Here is an 18,189-nt window from a genome sequence, read left to right on the forward strand (position 1 = left end):
AGAAGCAGCAGACTGCTTAGCTCATCTCTTTTTTTTTCTCTCGCTCTATAAACAAATTCTTTGTTAGCAGCTGAGCACTGTAGTACAACTGACAGGTCGCTTGTGCTGCTTCTCTCTTTCCCAGTGTGAGCTCTGCTATACAGAGGATTGCAAAAAAATTGGGGGTCAAATTTGGTTACTTACAGACCGGCTTCCGTTAAATATAGTGGAGTTCAAAAAGTTAGCCCGAATTTTGGTACGTGGGGCTTAAAGGGGTTGTAAAGGTCCGTTTTTTTTTTTTTTTTAAATAACAAACATGTCATACTTACCTCCTCTGTGCAAGTGTTTCGTGATAGAGGGGCCTCTATCCTCCTCTTTTGGGGTCCCCCATGGGCGCACTTGGCTCCTCCTCTTCTATAAGTACACCCACAGAGACTGGCATTCCTTGGGGGCACTTGTGGGTGGTCTCCTGAGTGTAAAGCCCTGTACACACGACCGGGAATCCCGACGGGATAACCGAGAACCTGCTCGGTAACATTCCCTGTGTACACACGAGAGGCTTTGGCCGGGAATCCCGGCTGTGTGTATGCTCCCTCGCAGTGTTTCCCCATAGGAAAACTGCCGGGTTTAAAACCGCCGGGAATTCTGGTCGTGGTTCTCTATTTTCATGCCGGGATTCTCTGCAGTTTTCCTGTTGGGAAAACTGCAAGGAAGCATACACATGGCCGGTTTTCCCGGCCAAAAGCTCTCCTCGCAGTTTTCCTGGCAGGAAAACCGAGCGTGTGTACGAGGCTTAACCCCCCTGGCGGTATTACCGAGTCTGACTCAGGGTTACATTTTTGTGCTGCGATCGGTAACCCCGAGTCAGACTCGGGCTCGCCACGCAGAATCCACAGGCTTGGTTTACTTACCTTGTCCCTGGATCCAGCGATGCCACCCCGCTGTGTGAGCGAGCGGGTCCTCGCTCGATTCACACAGTGCCTCTGTGTGCCGCCGATCTCCGTTCCCTGCGACGTTACGACGCACGGGAGCGGAACGGCGCCAAATTCAAAAACGTAAACAAACACCTTACATACAGTATACTGTAATCTTATAGATTACAGTACTGTATGTAAAAAATACACACACACCCTTGTCCCTAGTGGTCTTCCCAGTGCCCTACATGTTCTTTTATATTTATACTTTTCTCCCTGCAAACTGTAGATTGTCCATAGCAACCAAAAGTGTCCCTTTATGTCAAAAATGGTTTTAGATCAGCTAGAAAACAGCGATAATAAATTATAATCACTTGCAGAATTGTGCGATAGTGATTTGTGGGGAAATTCGTCATAAAAAAATAAAAGTAATGACAGCGACAATTCTGCAACTGAGCAAATTTCAGTGATTTTGCGTTGATTACATTATTGAATAATTTTTATTATAATTATATTATTATTTGTTATAATTATTTATAATTATTTATTATATTATAATTCATAATTTTGTTTTTAAAAAAATGTCATTCCCGGGATGCCTACTAGACTCTTGTTTGGTCAGATTTAAGTGAGTTATTCCTAAAAATTACAGGCCTACAGTATAAAACGCCAAATTTCCTTGCAAATAATGGTACCGCTTTCAGCACTTTTTTCTGAAATAATCATACCGCCAGGGAGGTTAAGGAATATAAACTACACTGTTAAGTGTTAGGCTGCATTCACACCTAGGCGTTGGCGTTACCAGGCGTTTTTACGCGCGTTTTTTTCGCGCGTTTTTGTGCGCGTTTGCGCGCGTTTGTGCGCGTTTGCGCGCGTTTGAGCAGAGCGACGTCCAGCGTTTTTTGTTTTTTTTTTGACCAATAGTAAAATAGATCACCTCTGTCATCATTTGTTGCTATGTGAAAGGTTTTTTTTTCCTCTTCCTGGGTGATAATTCCTCTTCCGGGTCATCCTTGTGCTTCTGACTCCATTGTGAAAATGAGTGATGACGAGATGGCTTTGTTCATGGCAGCAGCCACTGCTAGCCAATATCTTGTAAACGAGAGGCAGAGAAAAAGGAAGAGGCAACGCAGATTTTGGATACACCCCGTCATTGCTGATCGGGAAGAAAGAGGGCAATTTTGGGTGATGTACCAAGACCTCCGTGACCATGAAGACAAATTTCTGGACTACACCAGAATGTCCATAAAAAGGTTAGTAAAAAATGATCTGGAATCATTTATTTTTTACATTGTACCATTTGGGTTGCCACCTTTTCTTCAAGTCAAACATGTACACTTCTGCGGTGCACAACTATTTTTTTTAATACTATGAACTATACATATATTTTGTTAGTATTTTACATTTCTAATCATATGAATATAATAAAAATAGTCCCCTTTCCATTGCAGTCCACAGAGTTCCCCCTTTACATTAGAGTCCACAGAGTTCCCCCTTTACATTAGAGTCCACAAAGTTCCCCCTTTACATTACAGTGCACAGAGTCCCCCTTTACATTACAGTGCACAGAGTCCCCCTTTACATTACAGTGCACAGAGTCCCCCTTTACATTACAGTGCACAGAATCCCCCTTTACATTACAGTGCACAGAGTCCCCCTTTACATCACAGTCACCCTTTTGCATCTCAACTCCCAGATTTCCCTTTCACTGTATGGGTTAACCAACATAATCTGATTGAAGCGAGACCTCAAGATACTCAGACATAAGGGATGCTCTGTGAACCATGATCTAAGGGGGAAACCGAGATCTCTGATGTACGGAGAGGACTCCAATGTGAGAACTCTGATTTTTCCTAGTGTACTCACCAAGAGGCAGGATAGAGAAAGGGGGTGGGTGCTTCTGTTAGACAGCGATGGAGGGTGAGCTCACTCACCCCTTGGCAGATAGCACATCTCATCCTGGTATATCTGTGGCTGCTGGGTTGTAAGTTTTCATCCCCTGCAGCCATTAACCCTGCCGGAAATCCATATTCTGGTCAGAAAAATCTGTCAGAGTGTCAGGCAGTCTGAAACCCAGACACATGATTCCAAACCCGAACTGTTCTGGCGAATCCCGGAAAGGTGGCAACCCTAGTACCAATCCATTGCCAATTTTAAATTTCATTTTCCTTTACAGCTTTGATGAGTTGCTGGAATTGTTGATCAACAGATTGCAGAGGATGGACACCTACTTCCGCAACTGTATCCCCCCTGTGGAGCGACTTATCATAACACTGAGGTAATTTTTATTTAGCGCTTTGAATGTAATACACTCTATTATATATATATATATATATATATGTGTAATAAAAACCAAACAAAAATTCTGTAGGAACAAAATTATTTTAATATTTTAATCAACCAAAACATTGGGTCTTTTTTTTTTTATTAGGAAAATATACACAAAGTGCACAAATACACAAAATATACAAAAATGTTTTATACATAATCCTTATTTACAATTGCTGTAAATTTGGGGAGGAGTCCTCTTCCCCGTGCGGTGACATGGCGACCGACAGTGCGTGGGCAAAAGGGGGCCAAGTGGAGGTGGTGCTGTCTTCCCCTGACCAATTGGAAGGTGGTGTTGCTTGTGGTGGTGGTGGTGTTCGTGTTGGGGCATTCCTGAAAGTCGATTGTCTCGGTCGATGTGGGTAATGTGATGTAGGTGTAGTCGTTAACGCAGGGTAAGTAGAAGGTGGTGGGTGGTAAGAAGAAAGTGTTGTAGGAGGCAGAGTACTGTATGTGACAGGTGGTGTTGAGAGATGAGGAAAAGGAGAATGAGGGTGGTAAGAAGAAGGTTGTGAATAAGGAAAAGGATTCAGAGAAGTGTGAGTGGAAGGTGTTGGCACAGGAGGTAAATGAGTTAGAGTGGTGGTGAAAGGATGGTGCGCAGAAGTCGGTGGTGGTGTTGGTCGAGGAGGTTGGTCGGAAAGCTGTGGTCCTGTCCAAAGGGTAACGGGTGGTGGGGAGAAATGGGTCGTGGGTGGTGTTGGGACATGCTCGGTCCGTTTATTGGCATATGGGCCATAGGGTGGTGGTGGTTCGGATAAATCGTCAGCGTCTGTCGGGGGTATAAATGTCGAGATGTATCTAGCCGTACAGGACAGCACCACCGCTTGCAGATTTGGGGGAACTTTGTCGATTAGTTCCCCCAGACATTTTGCTACATTTTGCCCATACGATCTATTGCTCATCCGGTCAGACATGTTGGTCATAATGTCCAACATACGATCCAGGGCTGGATCCGGAGCAGGAGCCCTCCTACGCAGAGCACGCGGAGGTCCAATATGCGCAATGTTAACTGGGGGCTGCTCTGCAAGTGGTCTTGTTGCATTAGCATTTGATGCCTCGGAGTGCTGCGGTTCCGGCTCCAGAGTAGCCATCGCTTGATCCCCCGATGCCACGCTCTCTCTGTCCCCTCTCTCTGCCACGCTCTCTCTGTCCCCTCTCTCTGCCACGCTCTCTCTGTCTACTACAGCTGTGGCAGCCTCGTCCCAGCAGCTTTCAGTACTGAAAAAAGAAATCATGTATTCAAAAATAATTTTAAAACATTTGGTTTACCGAGCAAAGTACAGATAATGGTTTACCTCCCCAAATCCAGCACCGGTCTCAGAAACTCCAATTCCTTTGCATGAACGTATTCTCTCACCGAACATGCTCCACTCCCACTTCGGCGCTGCTCCCGCTGTGCCTTCAGCTGGCGAGCGTAGGCGTCCCTTATACTCTTCCATCTGAGTTTTAGAATTTTCACTGTAAAAAATAAAATAAAATAATATATATTATTTTCTTTGTAGGTATCTATCAACTGGACAATCGATTGCAAGTCTGCATTACTCGTTTCGTATTGGAAGATCTACTGCCAGTTATATAATTCGGGACACCTGCAGTGCCATTTGGGAAGTCCTGAAACCCATTGTGTTTAAAAAACCGGCAGCAGAGGACTGGGAAAAAATTTCCCAAGTATTCTGGGAACGCTGTAACTTTCCGAATTGCCTGGGAGCGATCGATGGGAAACACATCAGAATTGTTAAGCCCATGGCTAGTGGGAGCCAGTATTTCAATTATAAGAAATACTTTTCATTCGTCTTAATGGCTGTGGCTGATGCCAATTATTGCTTTACCTACATTGACATTGGTTCCTATGGAAGTAGTGCAGACTCTGCGATTTTTGGGAACTCCTCTTTTGGGCAATTACTTCGAACAGATGGTCTGGACCTTCCACAAAATAGTCCACTCCCGGGCACAAACGGCCCTCCCCTACCAAGTGTCTTTGTGGGTGATGAGGCTTTTGCTCTGAACACACACCTACTTCGGCCTTATTCAGGACATAATCTGAACGAAGACAAACGCATATTCAACTACCGGCTTAGCAGAGCACGCCGCGTAGTTGAGTGTGCTTTTGGAATTTTGGCGAACAAGTGGAGGGTTCTCCACACACCAATTGTGCTCAACATGCAAAATGCCATTAGTGCTGTAGAAGCGGCGTGTGCCTTGCACAATTTTGTCAGGCAGCGCGATGGTCTAGATTACGAGGAGCCAGTCCATGAGACTCTGGAAAGAGCTCATTGGACTGGTGTACGTGGGAACACACAGGGGACACATGTCCGTGAACAGTATGCCGCATACTTTGTCTCTCCTGAAGGGCAGGTCCCTTGGCAGCTCAATTCCATTTAATTTATTGAACTTTTCAGCTTTTGACACGCTTATTTTGTGAAATATATTCTTTACTATGCTGTTTTGTGGAAAAAAAATAAAAAATGATTCATGTTTTAAGAAGTCTCATTCTAATTTTATTTTGATACAGTTTTATCATTGGGTTCAATAGCCCTATGATATTGTGTGCCATTTTATATTAGTGACATTCTATCTATTGTAAACTTAGTTTATGTATTTATTCTGTGGTCTAATAAAGGGCCTGTAAGTGACCGCCTAGACGTGGGTTGGGGGTCCGATCAGGACCCCCAGGGTACATCCGGGGGTTAAGTGGCTCTATATGTGTCCCCCTGCGTGTGACTTTCTCCTCCTGTGTAAACACAGGAAGAGGGAAGTGATGACACTGACACCAGTACACGTAGGCACAATCCCCTTTTGGATCTCCAATCCACTCCCCCATCCCCTTGTCACAGTATCAATGAATGCAGTGAACATATATTTACTGATCACTGCAGGCAGAGTGTAGGTCCTGTGTAGCCCCCGTCCCCACCTGACGCTGTAGTCGCTAGGTCGATTGAATTTTTTAATATTTTTAGATTAAAGATGTGTAAAATAATATTTTTTTTGAAAAATGTCACTAAATTTTTGGATTATTAAAAATCACAGAGGGGATCAAATATCACCATTAATAAGCTCTATTTGTGGGAAGAAGAGAACGCAATTTATGTTTCTAAGCCATGTCGCATGACCGCACAATAGTCATATTTGTAAAGACACATTTTTAAACTTAACAGCATATTGGTACGGTAATAAATGCCTACTGTAACGACAAACAATCATTCCATTATTTCATTAGTGGCATTTTGTATTTCTGTTATGTTTTTTGATAGAGTTTACCTTTGCTATCATGGGACTTATTTATCCGTGCCCAGTTCTCATAGATTTGGCTCCCAATAGAACACCAAGCGTCCCAACGGGTGGTCCTCATTTTGTAGCCCGGTGCCCTGCTGTCATAAAGACAGGGGTGCTCCTTCACCATCCTGATGAAATTTTCAGGCTCCAGCATCGAAAGGGTTCGATCAAATTCGGCCTCCATTGAGAAAAATGTGACTTTTCTTTATTGTAAGTAAAGTAAAATGGTGATTTCACAAGTTCCTGTAAAAAAATATGTCATTTCCTGTTTTGTTTTGGAGCTGTATGGGCGTCAAAACGCGCGTAAAAACGCGCATAAAAACGCTTGCTGTCGCGCGATACGCTCAATTCGCGCGTTTCCCATTACTTTCTATGGTAAAAAAAAACGCGCGGAAACGCCTATGTCGCGCGCTTCGCGCGACAAAAAAAGGTCCGGGACTAGTTTGAGCTTCGCGCGACAGGCGTTCAGGCGTTCAGGCGTTCAGGTGTGAACAGGCACCATAGGAAACAATGTTAAATCTGCCCTCCCGCGTTCGTGAGCAGTGCGTTTCAGGCGTAAAAACGCCTAGGTGTGAATGGGGCCTTAGTGACTTTTCTTGTGTTTGTGGTTTAGCAGTTCCACTCACCAACGACCACCAGTATAACTGTTTCACTGGAAGACACCATGGGGTTGATGTACTAAAACTGGCGGTTGAAAATCTGGTGCAGCTCTGCATAGAAACCAATCAGCTTGCAGTTTTTTTTTTTTGTCAAAGCTTAATTTAAAGTTAAACTTGAAGTTAGAAGCTGATTGGCTACCATGCAGAGCTGCATATGATTTTGCGCTCTCCGGTTTCAGTAAATCAACCTCCTAGTGTCACCGATTGCTTGTTAGTAAGGCCTCCAGTGAGTTTTTCTGTGTATGGTGAGAGTTCAAGGACACCCTTGTACAGTAAATACCTATAGTCCTTTATGTATTTGAAGGTATACTAAAATGATGTCTTTAAACTATGGAGAAACCTCTAGTATGTGCGGAGTGGGGTACGGGTGTGTGATGTAATAACCGTAATGCGAATCTTGGAGCTATTTTTTATGTGTTCTCATTTTGGTGTATTTCTTAGAATTATTTAATACTAAACTATCATTTTTAGTTTAATCTTCTTTTATTATACGTTTTCACAAGTATCCCTGATCTCCTTTCTTCGACAACACCCTGCTGCACTGATCTTTGAAACGGAAGTGCTCAGGACTGAATTCTCTAAGTTCATTCGAAGCTAAAGGAAGAGCAGCGAATGTGGAAACTGAAATGTTATGCACTTAGAATAAATGTTTTACCTAGGATTCTTCCATTGAGATCTTAATATGAGGGCTGTACCGACAGTAATGCAAACAGGAACATAACTTTTATTGACTTACATAGGTCGTTCAGATTTCACAAGTTGAGTGAGAAACTCTTCTTTTAAATTAACTCTTCTTCCTCTTATTTCATTGCAGATAAAATATGGATTTCAAGCAAAAGCAACATGCAGACATTGAGTTCTTGATGAAGGAGGGAAGCAGGCTGTTTGAATCCACAAAATAATTATGGTGATGACACAACTGACAAGAATAATGTCTTGTCATTGGTAACCCTTGTCAATAGTATCATTCTGTAGCTTTCTGTTGATGTCACTGCACTGTTCATTTGTCAAGAAATCAATGACAGCACATTGTTTCTGCTTGGAATTCATTGTTTACCTGCAATGAAAAAAATGAAATTCAAATGACCTACCATATATACTCGAGTATAAGCCGAGTTTTGTGCTGAAAATGCCCCCCTAGGCTTATACTCGAGTTCTCCCGGGGGTGTGCCCATCTGCAGCCTTATGATCTCCTGGCACTGTGATATATTCAGTCTAGTCGGCGGCCATGCAGTGTAACAAACCCCCGCCTTCTCCTCGTCCACGTCTGTGATAGGCCCCTTTCACAAGGTTGGACCATTCAGGTCCGCCTCTCAGTTTTGTTGGTGGACCTGAATGGCCGCTCCAATCCTATGCAGCGTCGGATGTCAGCGGAGACATGCCCGCTGACATGCGACACGATCCGATCCGCCAAAATCAGACGTATGGCGATACATCCCCATGCGTCCATGGCAGATCGGATCGGGTGAGATCTGATGAAAACGGACATGCTGTCCGTATTTATCAGATCTCTTCATAGGAGATAGCGGCGCTGCACAAGCCCCTTCCCGCTCTGTGCGCAGAGAGGGACTTGTCATCCGCCGGCTCAGCGGAGATCAGCGGAGAGACGGAGTGAAAGTAGCCATAGGCTGAACACTGACTCACTCCTGGGAAACCGAGTCAGTGTTCCATCACGGACGAGGACGAGGAGGAGGCGGGGCTTTGTTACACTGCATGGCTGCCGACTAGACTAAATATATCACATCGCCAGGAGATAATAAGGCTGCAGATGAGCACAATGCCGGGAGATCATAACGCACAACGGCAGATGGGCACAACGCTGATCAGGTACTTGAGGCACAGTGAGGCTGAGGCATGCAGATGGACACAGTGTGGGAGGCTGAGGCATGCAGATGGGCACAGTGAGGGAGGCTGAGGCATGCACAGGGGAGGGCTGGCAGGGGGGGCAGGGTGGAAATCTCCTCCCGGGCTGGTGACACTATGCACAGCCACCGGCCGCCACTACCAAATGCTGTTTTTGCAGAGCAGGAATATGCCTGCTGGAGCTCTGTTAATACAGGTCACGGCTGCTGCTCACCTCCCGCTGTGCAGCCGTGCCTGTGTCAGCTCCGAGGTAGATGGCTGCAGGGCTGAGCTATGTCTCGTCTCACACATAGCTCAGCCTCAGCGCACACCAGCGCTGACATCCCCTTCTTTCTCTGCACAGACACGAGGAGAGATAGAGCTCATCTGCTCCTCCTCCTTCTGAGTATGCCCTGCCCACACTCCCTGGGCATGTGTGGGCACTGGACAGGAAGTTTGAACCCAAAAAAGCCTCAGCCTCCATCCTGGTAAGCTCACCCTCTCTAGTCTCTCCTGCCTCCCAGTGTATAAAAAGGGGTGCTCTGTGACTTTACACAATAGTCCACAGCATGCACCCTTAAATCTCCCAGAAAACCCCTTACATCAGATCTAATGTATATGGGGTCTGTGCGGACTCTGATGTAAGGGGAGGCTCTGTGCAGACTCTGATGTAAGGGGAGGCTCTGTGCAGACTCTGAGGTAAGGGGAGGCTCTGTGCAGACTCTGAGGTAAGGGGAGGCTCTGTGCAGACTCTGAGGTAAGGGGAGGCTCTGTGCAGACTCTGATGTAAGGGGGGCCTCTGTGCGGACTCTGATGTGAAGGGGGGCTCTGTGCGGACTCTGATGTGAGGGGGGCCTCTGTGCGGACTCTGATGTGAGGGGGGCCTCTGTGCGGACTCTGATGTGAGGGGGCCTCTGTGCGGACTCTGATGTAAGGGGGGCCTCTGTGCGGTCTCTGATGTAATTTTGCTCTCCACCTGCTCTGAGACATACAATAAATATCAGCTAGACTTAAAATCAGTTTACTGTATCAGATCAGGCAGTGATTGCGATTGGTTGCCAGAGGTTACAGCATATCATTGGTTGCTAGAGGTTACAGCACATCATCTCTTCACTGCAGAGGGGCATGATATACATATGAATGCTGCCAGCCTAAGCTATTTACATATAAATGCTGCCGCTATTTACATATGAATGCTCCAGTTATTTAAATATTAATGACGGTTATTTACTGTTAAACACAGGGTCTGCAGGTTAGTCATCTGTACACAACAATAGGGCAGAGCTGGGCAGCATTAGTAGCAGCACTTCACACTGAGATATCAGGACACAGCACATGACTAAAACTTCAGGGGACAGGGGAATTTAAACGGGATAGTTGGAAAGTATGATGCAGCTGCCAGGGCCCAAGGAAGCTGTCCCTTTTTCCCTGCCTTAAAGACGGGCCTGCCCGATCCCACTGACCCCCTAAGTCCAGGAGCCATTGCCCCCTACACTTTCCCTATACACCATACAGTAGGGCTGTAATGCTTTCTTCTGCTAACATTCTAAATGAGTAATACATGTCCAAACGTTTGCATGCACAATGTGTTCATGCAAAAGTTTGGGACCGCACAGCCAGAAACCATGCAGTGGCATGAGGCATTGTAAAACTCTGACATTCATAGACATGACTAGGGATGATGGGAATTGTAGTTTCTGAACAACTGGAGGGCCGTAGTTTGCAGACCCCTGCTTTAGAGTGATGAGCCCCATTCTCACACTTTCCCATATAGATAAGCCGTAATCTGACTGTAACTGCCTGTCATCCATAGCACAGCTTACGGGAGCTTTAAGAAAACCAGTCACGACTTGTGCAAGGATTTGAATATTTAGTGGTAAAGTATTATAATTGTGCAGTCTTACTTATAGAAGATTTACATTTCCTCCTTTATTCTGCTTTACTTTCTTTGTCTGAGCCTGACAATTCAGCTTGAAAGTCAGGGGTCAGAGGTCATGAGCAGTCTGACACTTGATGCTCGGTTAACATCCTGACCTTATACATTGTGTTCAAATAGTGTATGAGGGCTGGCACTCAAGGTGAAAAAAAATCTCATATACAATAAAGCTAATTAGGGGTTGCTTAAAAATCTTTTTATAATTTATGCTGCACAATTTTAACAATTTAAAAACGTAGGGCCAGATTCACAGCAGAAATACGTCGGCGTATCTACTGATACGCCGGCGTATTTTCAAATTTGCCGTGTCGTATCTTGATTTGGAAACCTCAAACCAAGATACGACGGCTTTTGGCATAGATCCGACAGGCGTACGGCTTTCGTGCGCCTTCGGATCGTAGGTGTAATTCTCTGGCGGACGTTGGGTGGAGTTTGCGTTGTTTTCCAGCGTCGAAGGTACGCGCGTTAGTCGCATTCTCTTACGTCGTCGTAAGAGACCAGCCATGTTAAAGTATGGCCGTTGTTCCCGCGTCGAATTTCGATTTTTTTTTTTTGCGTAAGACGTCCGGGAATACGAAAGGACGTAACGCACGTCGCCGTTCAAAAAACACGTCGGGCGCCGTAATTTTGCGCAAAGCACAGCGGGAAATTTCCTAATGGAGCATGCGCAGAACGTTCGGTGCGGGAATGCACCTAATTTAAATGGTACACGCCCCATTTGAATTAGGCGGGCTTGCGCCGGACGGCTTTACGCAATGCCGCCGCGAGTGTTCAGGCAAGTGCTTTGTGAATCAAGCACTTACGCCAAAAACTGGCGGCGGCGTAACGTAAAGGGGATACGTTACGCCGCTGTAATTATTCGTGAATCTGGCCCTTAATCATTGCATATACCTGGTCAGAACTCATGTGTATATATATAAACAGAATATTGCAAAGATCGGGATTGCATCTTCAATTCTTTAATATGTTCTTTATCTAAACTTGGAAGGAATTCCTCGGAAAAAAGTCCGATGGGGAATAAACACGGTCAGAATTTCCGATGGAAAAAGTCAGACGGACAATTCCGATCGTGTGTACGGGGCTCAGGGATGGACTGGGACAGACATTTGGCCCTGGACTTCATCCAGACTTGCCCACTTTGACAGGTCTCTCCCATGGCGGCCGGACAACTCCCACCCCCCCCCCCCCGGGCCACCCAAGCCCCCTCTCCCCCATCACTAGCCACTAGCCGTTCTACTTTATTAGAGTAGAACGGTTGGTACTGGTACACTTATAGGCAGTACCAGTGGGGAAGCTAGACATTATTTCACCTGGGGAAAATAATCAGTTCGGGGGCCCCCCCCCTTATGGGACAAGATTAGGCAGAAGTGAGAAACTCCCAGGCCATAGCAGTTGAGTCAGCTGTCTGTCCCCTCCCACCATGCTCCTCTGTCATCCCCACTGCTTCTTTGCCCCCCCCCCCCAGGTGAGTGCTGCGGGGAGGGAGAGACAGAGGAGTGGAGGGGGGCAGCAGTCCGCTGTCACTGAAGCCGGCCCACTAAGCCATCAGCCCACCGGGAAACTCCCTGTGGTCCAAATGGCCAGTCCATCCCTGACGGGGGGCTTAACTCTCCCACAACCTAGCCTTCCAGAAAAGCCAAACTAAAAGTACTCACCTTGCAGCTAGGAAAAAAATACCATATCTATTGCTCTGCTTGACAAGCCGCTGTACACTATGGATGACAGGTGCACTTTAAAGCGGGAAATAGTCTGACTAATTGCTGCTAAACAGCAATCAATGAAGTCGTGCACCTCATGTATCAATACTGCAATCGCAATTCCATCCATCAAAGCCTCATTCATTATGCTTATGTTAAAAGCCCCTGAGCTATACCATTAATTCCCAGATATAATTATTCAGATTCCTAAATGTTTACACAAATCAAGACGACAACCATTTATATTTTACAAATAATTAGCTGATGAAGCATGGTGGGGGGAAAAAATATAATTTGATGTGTTTATGTCATAAAAATCGCTGGTAAATGACATTATTTCCGTGTTTAATAATGCAGGTCATTATTGATGTACAAGCTTGAACCGCCTGACATTTATCAAGTTGTTAAGTCTTGGCTGGAAATCCTTTTCCCCACAGATTTACAGAGTGACAATCACAGTACACTTGGCTGGTTATAAGCCCTTTTCAAAGCTGAATTTCACTGAAAGCTGTTCTTCAGTCAGGTTTCCAAAAATGTTACGTCAGCAGCTACCAAAATTATAGCTGCTGACTTTTAAACAGACACTCATGAGTCCAAGGATCGAGGTCTGTCCTCACCCAGGCTGGCTCTTTGGTTGGTTTTCGGGTCCCTGGCACTAGCTTTTTAACTGGGAGAAGCTGGCTGTGACTCCTTGTGGCTTTCCACTGTGTTTACCCTGTGCATGGTCCCACAGCCTCCTGGGACTGAGGAAGAGTGCCAGATAGGGTGACCACATTTCCAAACTGCCATTCAGGGACACCCCGTCCCCCTCACCTTCCCCAAAAAAAAAGATGAGGGGGGTGGGGGCAGGGGAAATGTAGTCACAGGGCCAGATTCAGAAAGATCAGCGGATCTTTCTGCTGGCGTAACGTATCTTATTTACGTTACGCCGCCACAAGTTTTTCAGGCAAGTGCTTTATTCACAAAGCACTTGCCTGTAAAGTTGCGGCGGCGTAGCCTAAATCGCCCGGCGGAATTCAAATTCGGCGGGTAGGGGGCGTGTATCATTTAAATGATGCGCGTCCCCGCGCCGAACGAACTGTGCCGGCCGCGACTGAATCCCAGTGCGCATGCTCCAAATGACGTCGGCAATTCGTCATGCTTTCGACGTGTACGTAAATTACGTCCATCCGTATTCACGAACGACTTACGCAAACGACGTTAAAAATTAAAATTTTGGCGCGGGAACGACGGCCATACTTAACATTGGCTGCGCCCCATAGACCCAGGGGGTAACTATACGCATAATAATACGGAAGCGCCACCCAGCGGCCAGCCTGGAATTGCAGCCTAAGATCCGACGGTGTAAGTCACTTACACCTGTCGGATCTTAGGGAGATCTATGCGTAACCCGATTCTCTGAATCAGGCGAAACTCAGAGATACGACGGCATATCAGGAGATACGCCGTCGTATCTCTTTCTGAATCTGGCCCTTGGGGTTGATGGGGAATTTGGCAGTGGGTTATTTGCCAGCTGAATGTGCCACTTGCCATCAGATGCAGAGCCGCTTGCCACCCATAGCCTGCCGCCAGATGCAGTACTGCTGTCACTCCCTTTGCATGAGCCCCGTGCATTACAGGAAAGGAGTGGAGTCGCAATCTGGAGAGTGAAGATCACACCAGTCCCTGCTGCTTGCCGCTGGGTGCCGGAGAAGGAGGAGGTGCCAAGGTGGGTGGGGATAGTAGCGCTGCACTAGGCGCAGACCTCACTCCCGGCCTCACTGTCTGAGAGTAAATTGTCACTGGTTGCAAGATGCCAGGCAGCTTCAGCCCTAGCAACCAGTTCCGGAAATGTAGTTATTAGTTAGTAGGGGGTAACTGTGTCCTCTATTTCATTCCGGGACACTGTATTGTCCCGGAATGAAGGGGCCCGGGACCAGGGACAGACATGTCAATTGCGGGACAGTCCCGGGCAATCCGGGACAGGTGGGCACCCTAGTGCCAGAAGGTGTCGGGAATGGAGGAGGGGCCTAGGCAATGCAGGCAGAAGTGAGAGTGGGTACCTGTCAAAACTAGGTAGCCCCCCCCCCAAAAAAAAAAGAATGTGCCAAAAGTTGAAGGGAGGAAGAGGGGGAAGAGCAGAATTTCTCCTTTTGGGTGAAGTTCCACTTTAAACGAATAGGTGCACAGATACAAATAGAAATACCGGTCTACCTGCCAAATCATTTGCTTTGGGGTTTAGCCATTTTATTATAGTGGTTGTAAACCCTTTACAACCACTTCTACCTATAGGTAAGCCTAGATTTAGGCCCCTTTCACACTGGGGCGGGAGGCGCGGTTGCGGTATAGCGCCACTTAAAATAGCGGCGATATACCGTCGGATTTGCCAGGGGATTCGGCCGCTAGCGGTGCGGTATTAACCCCCGCTAGCGGTCGATAAAGGGTTAATACCGCCCGCAATGCGCCTCTGCGGTATTGCCGCGGTTTCACATTGTTTTAAATGGAAAGGAGCGGTGAAGGAGCGATATACATACCGCTCCTCTCACCGCTCCAAAGATGCTGCTTGCAGGAGATTTTTTTCTCTCCTGCCAGCGCGTCGCCTCAGTGTGAAAGCCCTCGGGCTGAGGAGGAGTTCTCAGGCGGTATAGCAGCGCTATTTTTAGCGCGGTAACGCCTGAAAAACTCCTCAGTGTAAAAGGGGTCTAAGGCTTACCTGTAGGTGCTTGAAATATCTCCTAAACCTCCACGATTTAGGAGATATTTACAAAAATCATGGGCGCACTTTAGCAACCGCGATCGTGCCATTCTTAAAGGAGGCCGTGCGGTGACTGCCGGCTACCGTGTGCATGCACGGGAGTGACATCATCGCGGCTCCAGCCAAGCACAGCGCCAGAGCCACAATACCCCATGAGGACAACTGTGGGGCTTCAATCTGAGGTGAGTATTACATAATGAGCTAGTATGCTATGCTAGCCAATTCTGCTCCCACCACCAGTATGCATGATGTTTAATTTCATGATTAATATTGAAAATTATTTTGATGTATGGGTAGTTGTTAAAAAAAAAAATACATCCTTGTTCCCTTTTAAAATATTCAAAATAGCATATGAGCCTTCTGAACCCTACTGGAGATTGCTTTTGTTAAGCTTCTTTATTGATCAGAAAAGGCACATTACTAGATTAATTGGAAAGCTCAGGGATCGATGGAGTGGGACAAAGAAGAAATAAACCCAGAACACGAAATACAAATCTCAACTATTTCGGCAAAAGTTGAGATTTGTATATTGTGTTCTGGATTTACTGTATCTCGGTCTGCTGGTTGTTTTGAATAGGTTTTACTGAAGGTATACCTCTTCATTTTATTTGTCATATGCTCAGTTTGAATTGCACCAGCTTGTGTGAAATTGACCTTATTTGCATTTATAATGATAATTTACTAAAGAAGAAGAATTGTATCTACTGTGTAGAGATATACAGCTGGTATGTGGTTAATAAGGCTTCACCATAGGTGTGCACACAGGGTGTGCCAGGTGTGCCCGGGCACACCCTAATCACCCTGTGCTGGGCAGATTCCCTCTGCTGCTTGGTTGCGAGAAAGAGACTGGGGAATCTCTGTCCCCAGTCCCTTTCTTTGTCTCAAAAGTGAGACATCAGGGGCCTGTTTAGACCCCTGATATTTCACCAAAGCCCCAAATGGGGCACCTAAGAAAATTAAAAAAAAAACAATAATAAAAATAATTGTATAAACATATTATAAAAAAAAATGCAATTGTAAAGATTTAATAATAAAAAAAATTAAAATAAATACTGACATCAACCTCTGCCCTACTGACATCGTCCACTGCTCTACCGACACTGTCCATTGCCCTATATATTTATACACACACACATGCACGTGTGTTTGAGCTTTGGGGTGCACACCCTAATATGAGGCTTTTTTAGATCATGGATCGAAATACCTTTTCTTGTATGGCATCTCTGATTTTGTTAGACCCTATAAGGTGATGAAGATCATTTTTTAATTACTCTCAAATTGTACATGCAAGGAAACTTACATTTCATGATTAACTGGATTCCTGAAAAATAAATGCTAATAAGCACCTGAGGGTATATAAAAAATTTCCCAGCAGATGGAACTAAACTGCTCCCCTGGGCAGAGCAAATTAAAAGTATACAAAAGCCAGTGCTTCATTTATTTTATTTTCAGTCTCTATGGTGGGTATACTGAAAGACTAGAAGAAGGGTTGCGGTGAGCATTCTGAAAAATGTCATGAAGAGGGGCTGCGGTGAGCATACTGAAAGACTTCTAAAAGAAGTGCTGTGGTGGAAATAAAGAAATAGTTATAGAAGAAGGGATGTGGTGGGCATACTGAAAGACTTCTAGAAGATGGGATGTGGTGGGCATACTGAAGGTCTAATAAAATAAGGACTGTGGTGGGCATACTGAAAAACTTCTAGAAGAAGGGCTGTGGTGGGCATACTGAAAGACTTCTAAAAAAAAGGGCTATGGTGAAAGTAATGAAAGAGTTCTAGAAGAAGGGCTGTGGTGAGCATACTGAAAGACTTCTAGAAGATGGGATGTGGTGGGCATACTGAAAGTCTAATAAAAGAACAAGGACTGTGGTGGGCATACTGAAAAACTTCTAGAAGAAGGGCTGTGATAGGCATACTAAAAAGTCTAATAGAAGAAGGACTTCTAGAAGAAGGGCTGTGGTGGGCATACTGAAAGACTTCTAGAAGATGGGATGTGGTGGGCATACTGAAAGTCTAATAGAAGAAGGACTTTTAGAAGAAGGACTGTGGTGGGCATACTGAAAGACTTCTAAAAAAAAGGGCTATGGTCAAAGTAATGAAAGAGTTCTAGAAGAAGGGCTGTGGTGGGCATACTGAAAGACTTCTAGAAGATGGGATGTGGTGGGCATACTGAAAGTCTAATAAAAGAACAAGAATTGTGGTGGGCATACTGAAAAAAATCTACAAGAAGGGTTGTGGTGGGCACACTTAAAGTCTAATAGAAGAAAGACTTCTAGAAGAAGGACTGTGGTGGGCATACTGAAAGACTTCTAGAAGATGGGCTGTGGTGGGCATACTGAAAGTCTAATAGAAGAAGGACTGTGGTGGGCATACTGAAAGACTTCTAAATAAAGGGCTATGGTGGAAGTAATAAAAGACTTCTAGAAGATGGGATGTGGTGGGCATACTGAAAGTCTAATAAAAGAACAAGGACTGTGGTGGGCATACTGAAAAACTTCTAGAAGAAGGGCTGTGGTAGGCATACTAAAAAGTCTAATAGAAGAAGGACTTCTAGAAGAAGGACTGTGGTGGGCATACTGAAAGACTTCTAGAAGATGGGATGTGGTGGGCATACTGAAAGTCTAATAGAAGGACTTCTAGAAGATGGGATGTGGTGGGCATTCTGAAAAACTTTAAAAAAAAGGGCTATGGTCAAAGTAATGAAAGAGTTCTAGAAGAAGGGCTGTGGTGGGCATACTGAAAGTCTAATAGAAGAAAGACTTCTAGAAGAAGGACTGTGGTGGGCATACTGTAAGACTTCTAGAAAAAGTGCTGTGGTGGACATA

The 18,189-nt window shown here is 45.4% G+C and overlaps 2 protein-coding genes across 11 annotated transcripts in view; both read right to left on the reverse strand.

The window, feature by feature from the left end:
* The window catches only part of GRM5 (glutamate metabotropic receptor 5), a 491,177-nt gene that overhangs the window by 388,566 nt on the left and 84,422 nt on the right, over positions 1-18,189 (reverse strand). The window lies entirely within an intron of this gene.
* Positions 3,372-4,727, reverse strand: LOC120928967 (extensin-like). The gene is made up of 2 exons (XM_040340117.1): positions 4,520-4,727; positions 3,372-4,442 (listed from the first exon to the last, which is right to left on the reverse strand). Exon 2 carries the CDS (start codon positions 4,313-4,315, stop codon positions 3,389-3,391), a length of 927 nt encoding a protein of 308 aa, XP_040196051.1. The 5' UTR covers positions 4,316-4,442; positions 4,520-4,727; the 3' UTR covers positions 3,372-3,388.

Source organism: Rana temporaria, chromosome 2 (assembly GCF_905171775.1).
Source record: "Rana temporaria chromosome 2, aRanTem1.1, whole genome shotgun sequence".
Taxonomy (NCBI): domain Eukaryota; kingdom Metazoa; phylum Chordata; class Amphibia; order Anura; family Ranidae; genus Rana; species Rana temporaria.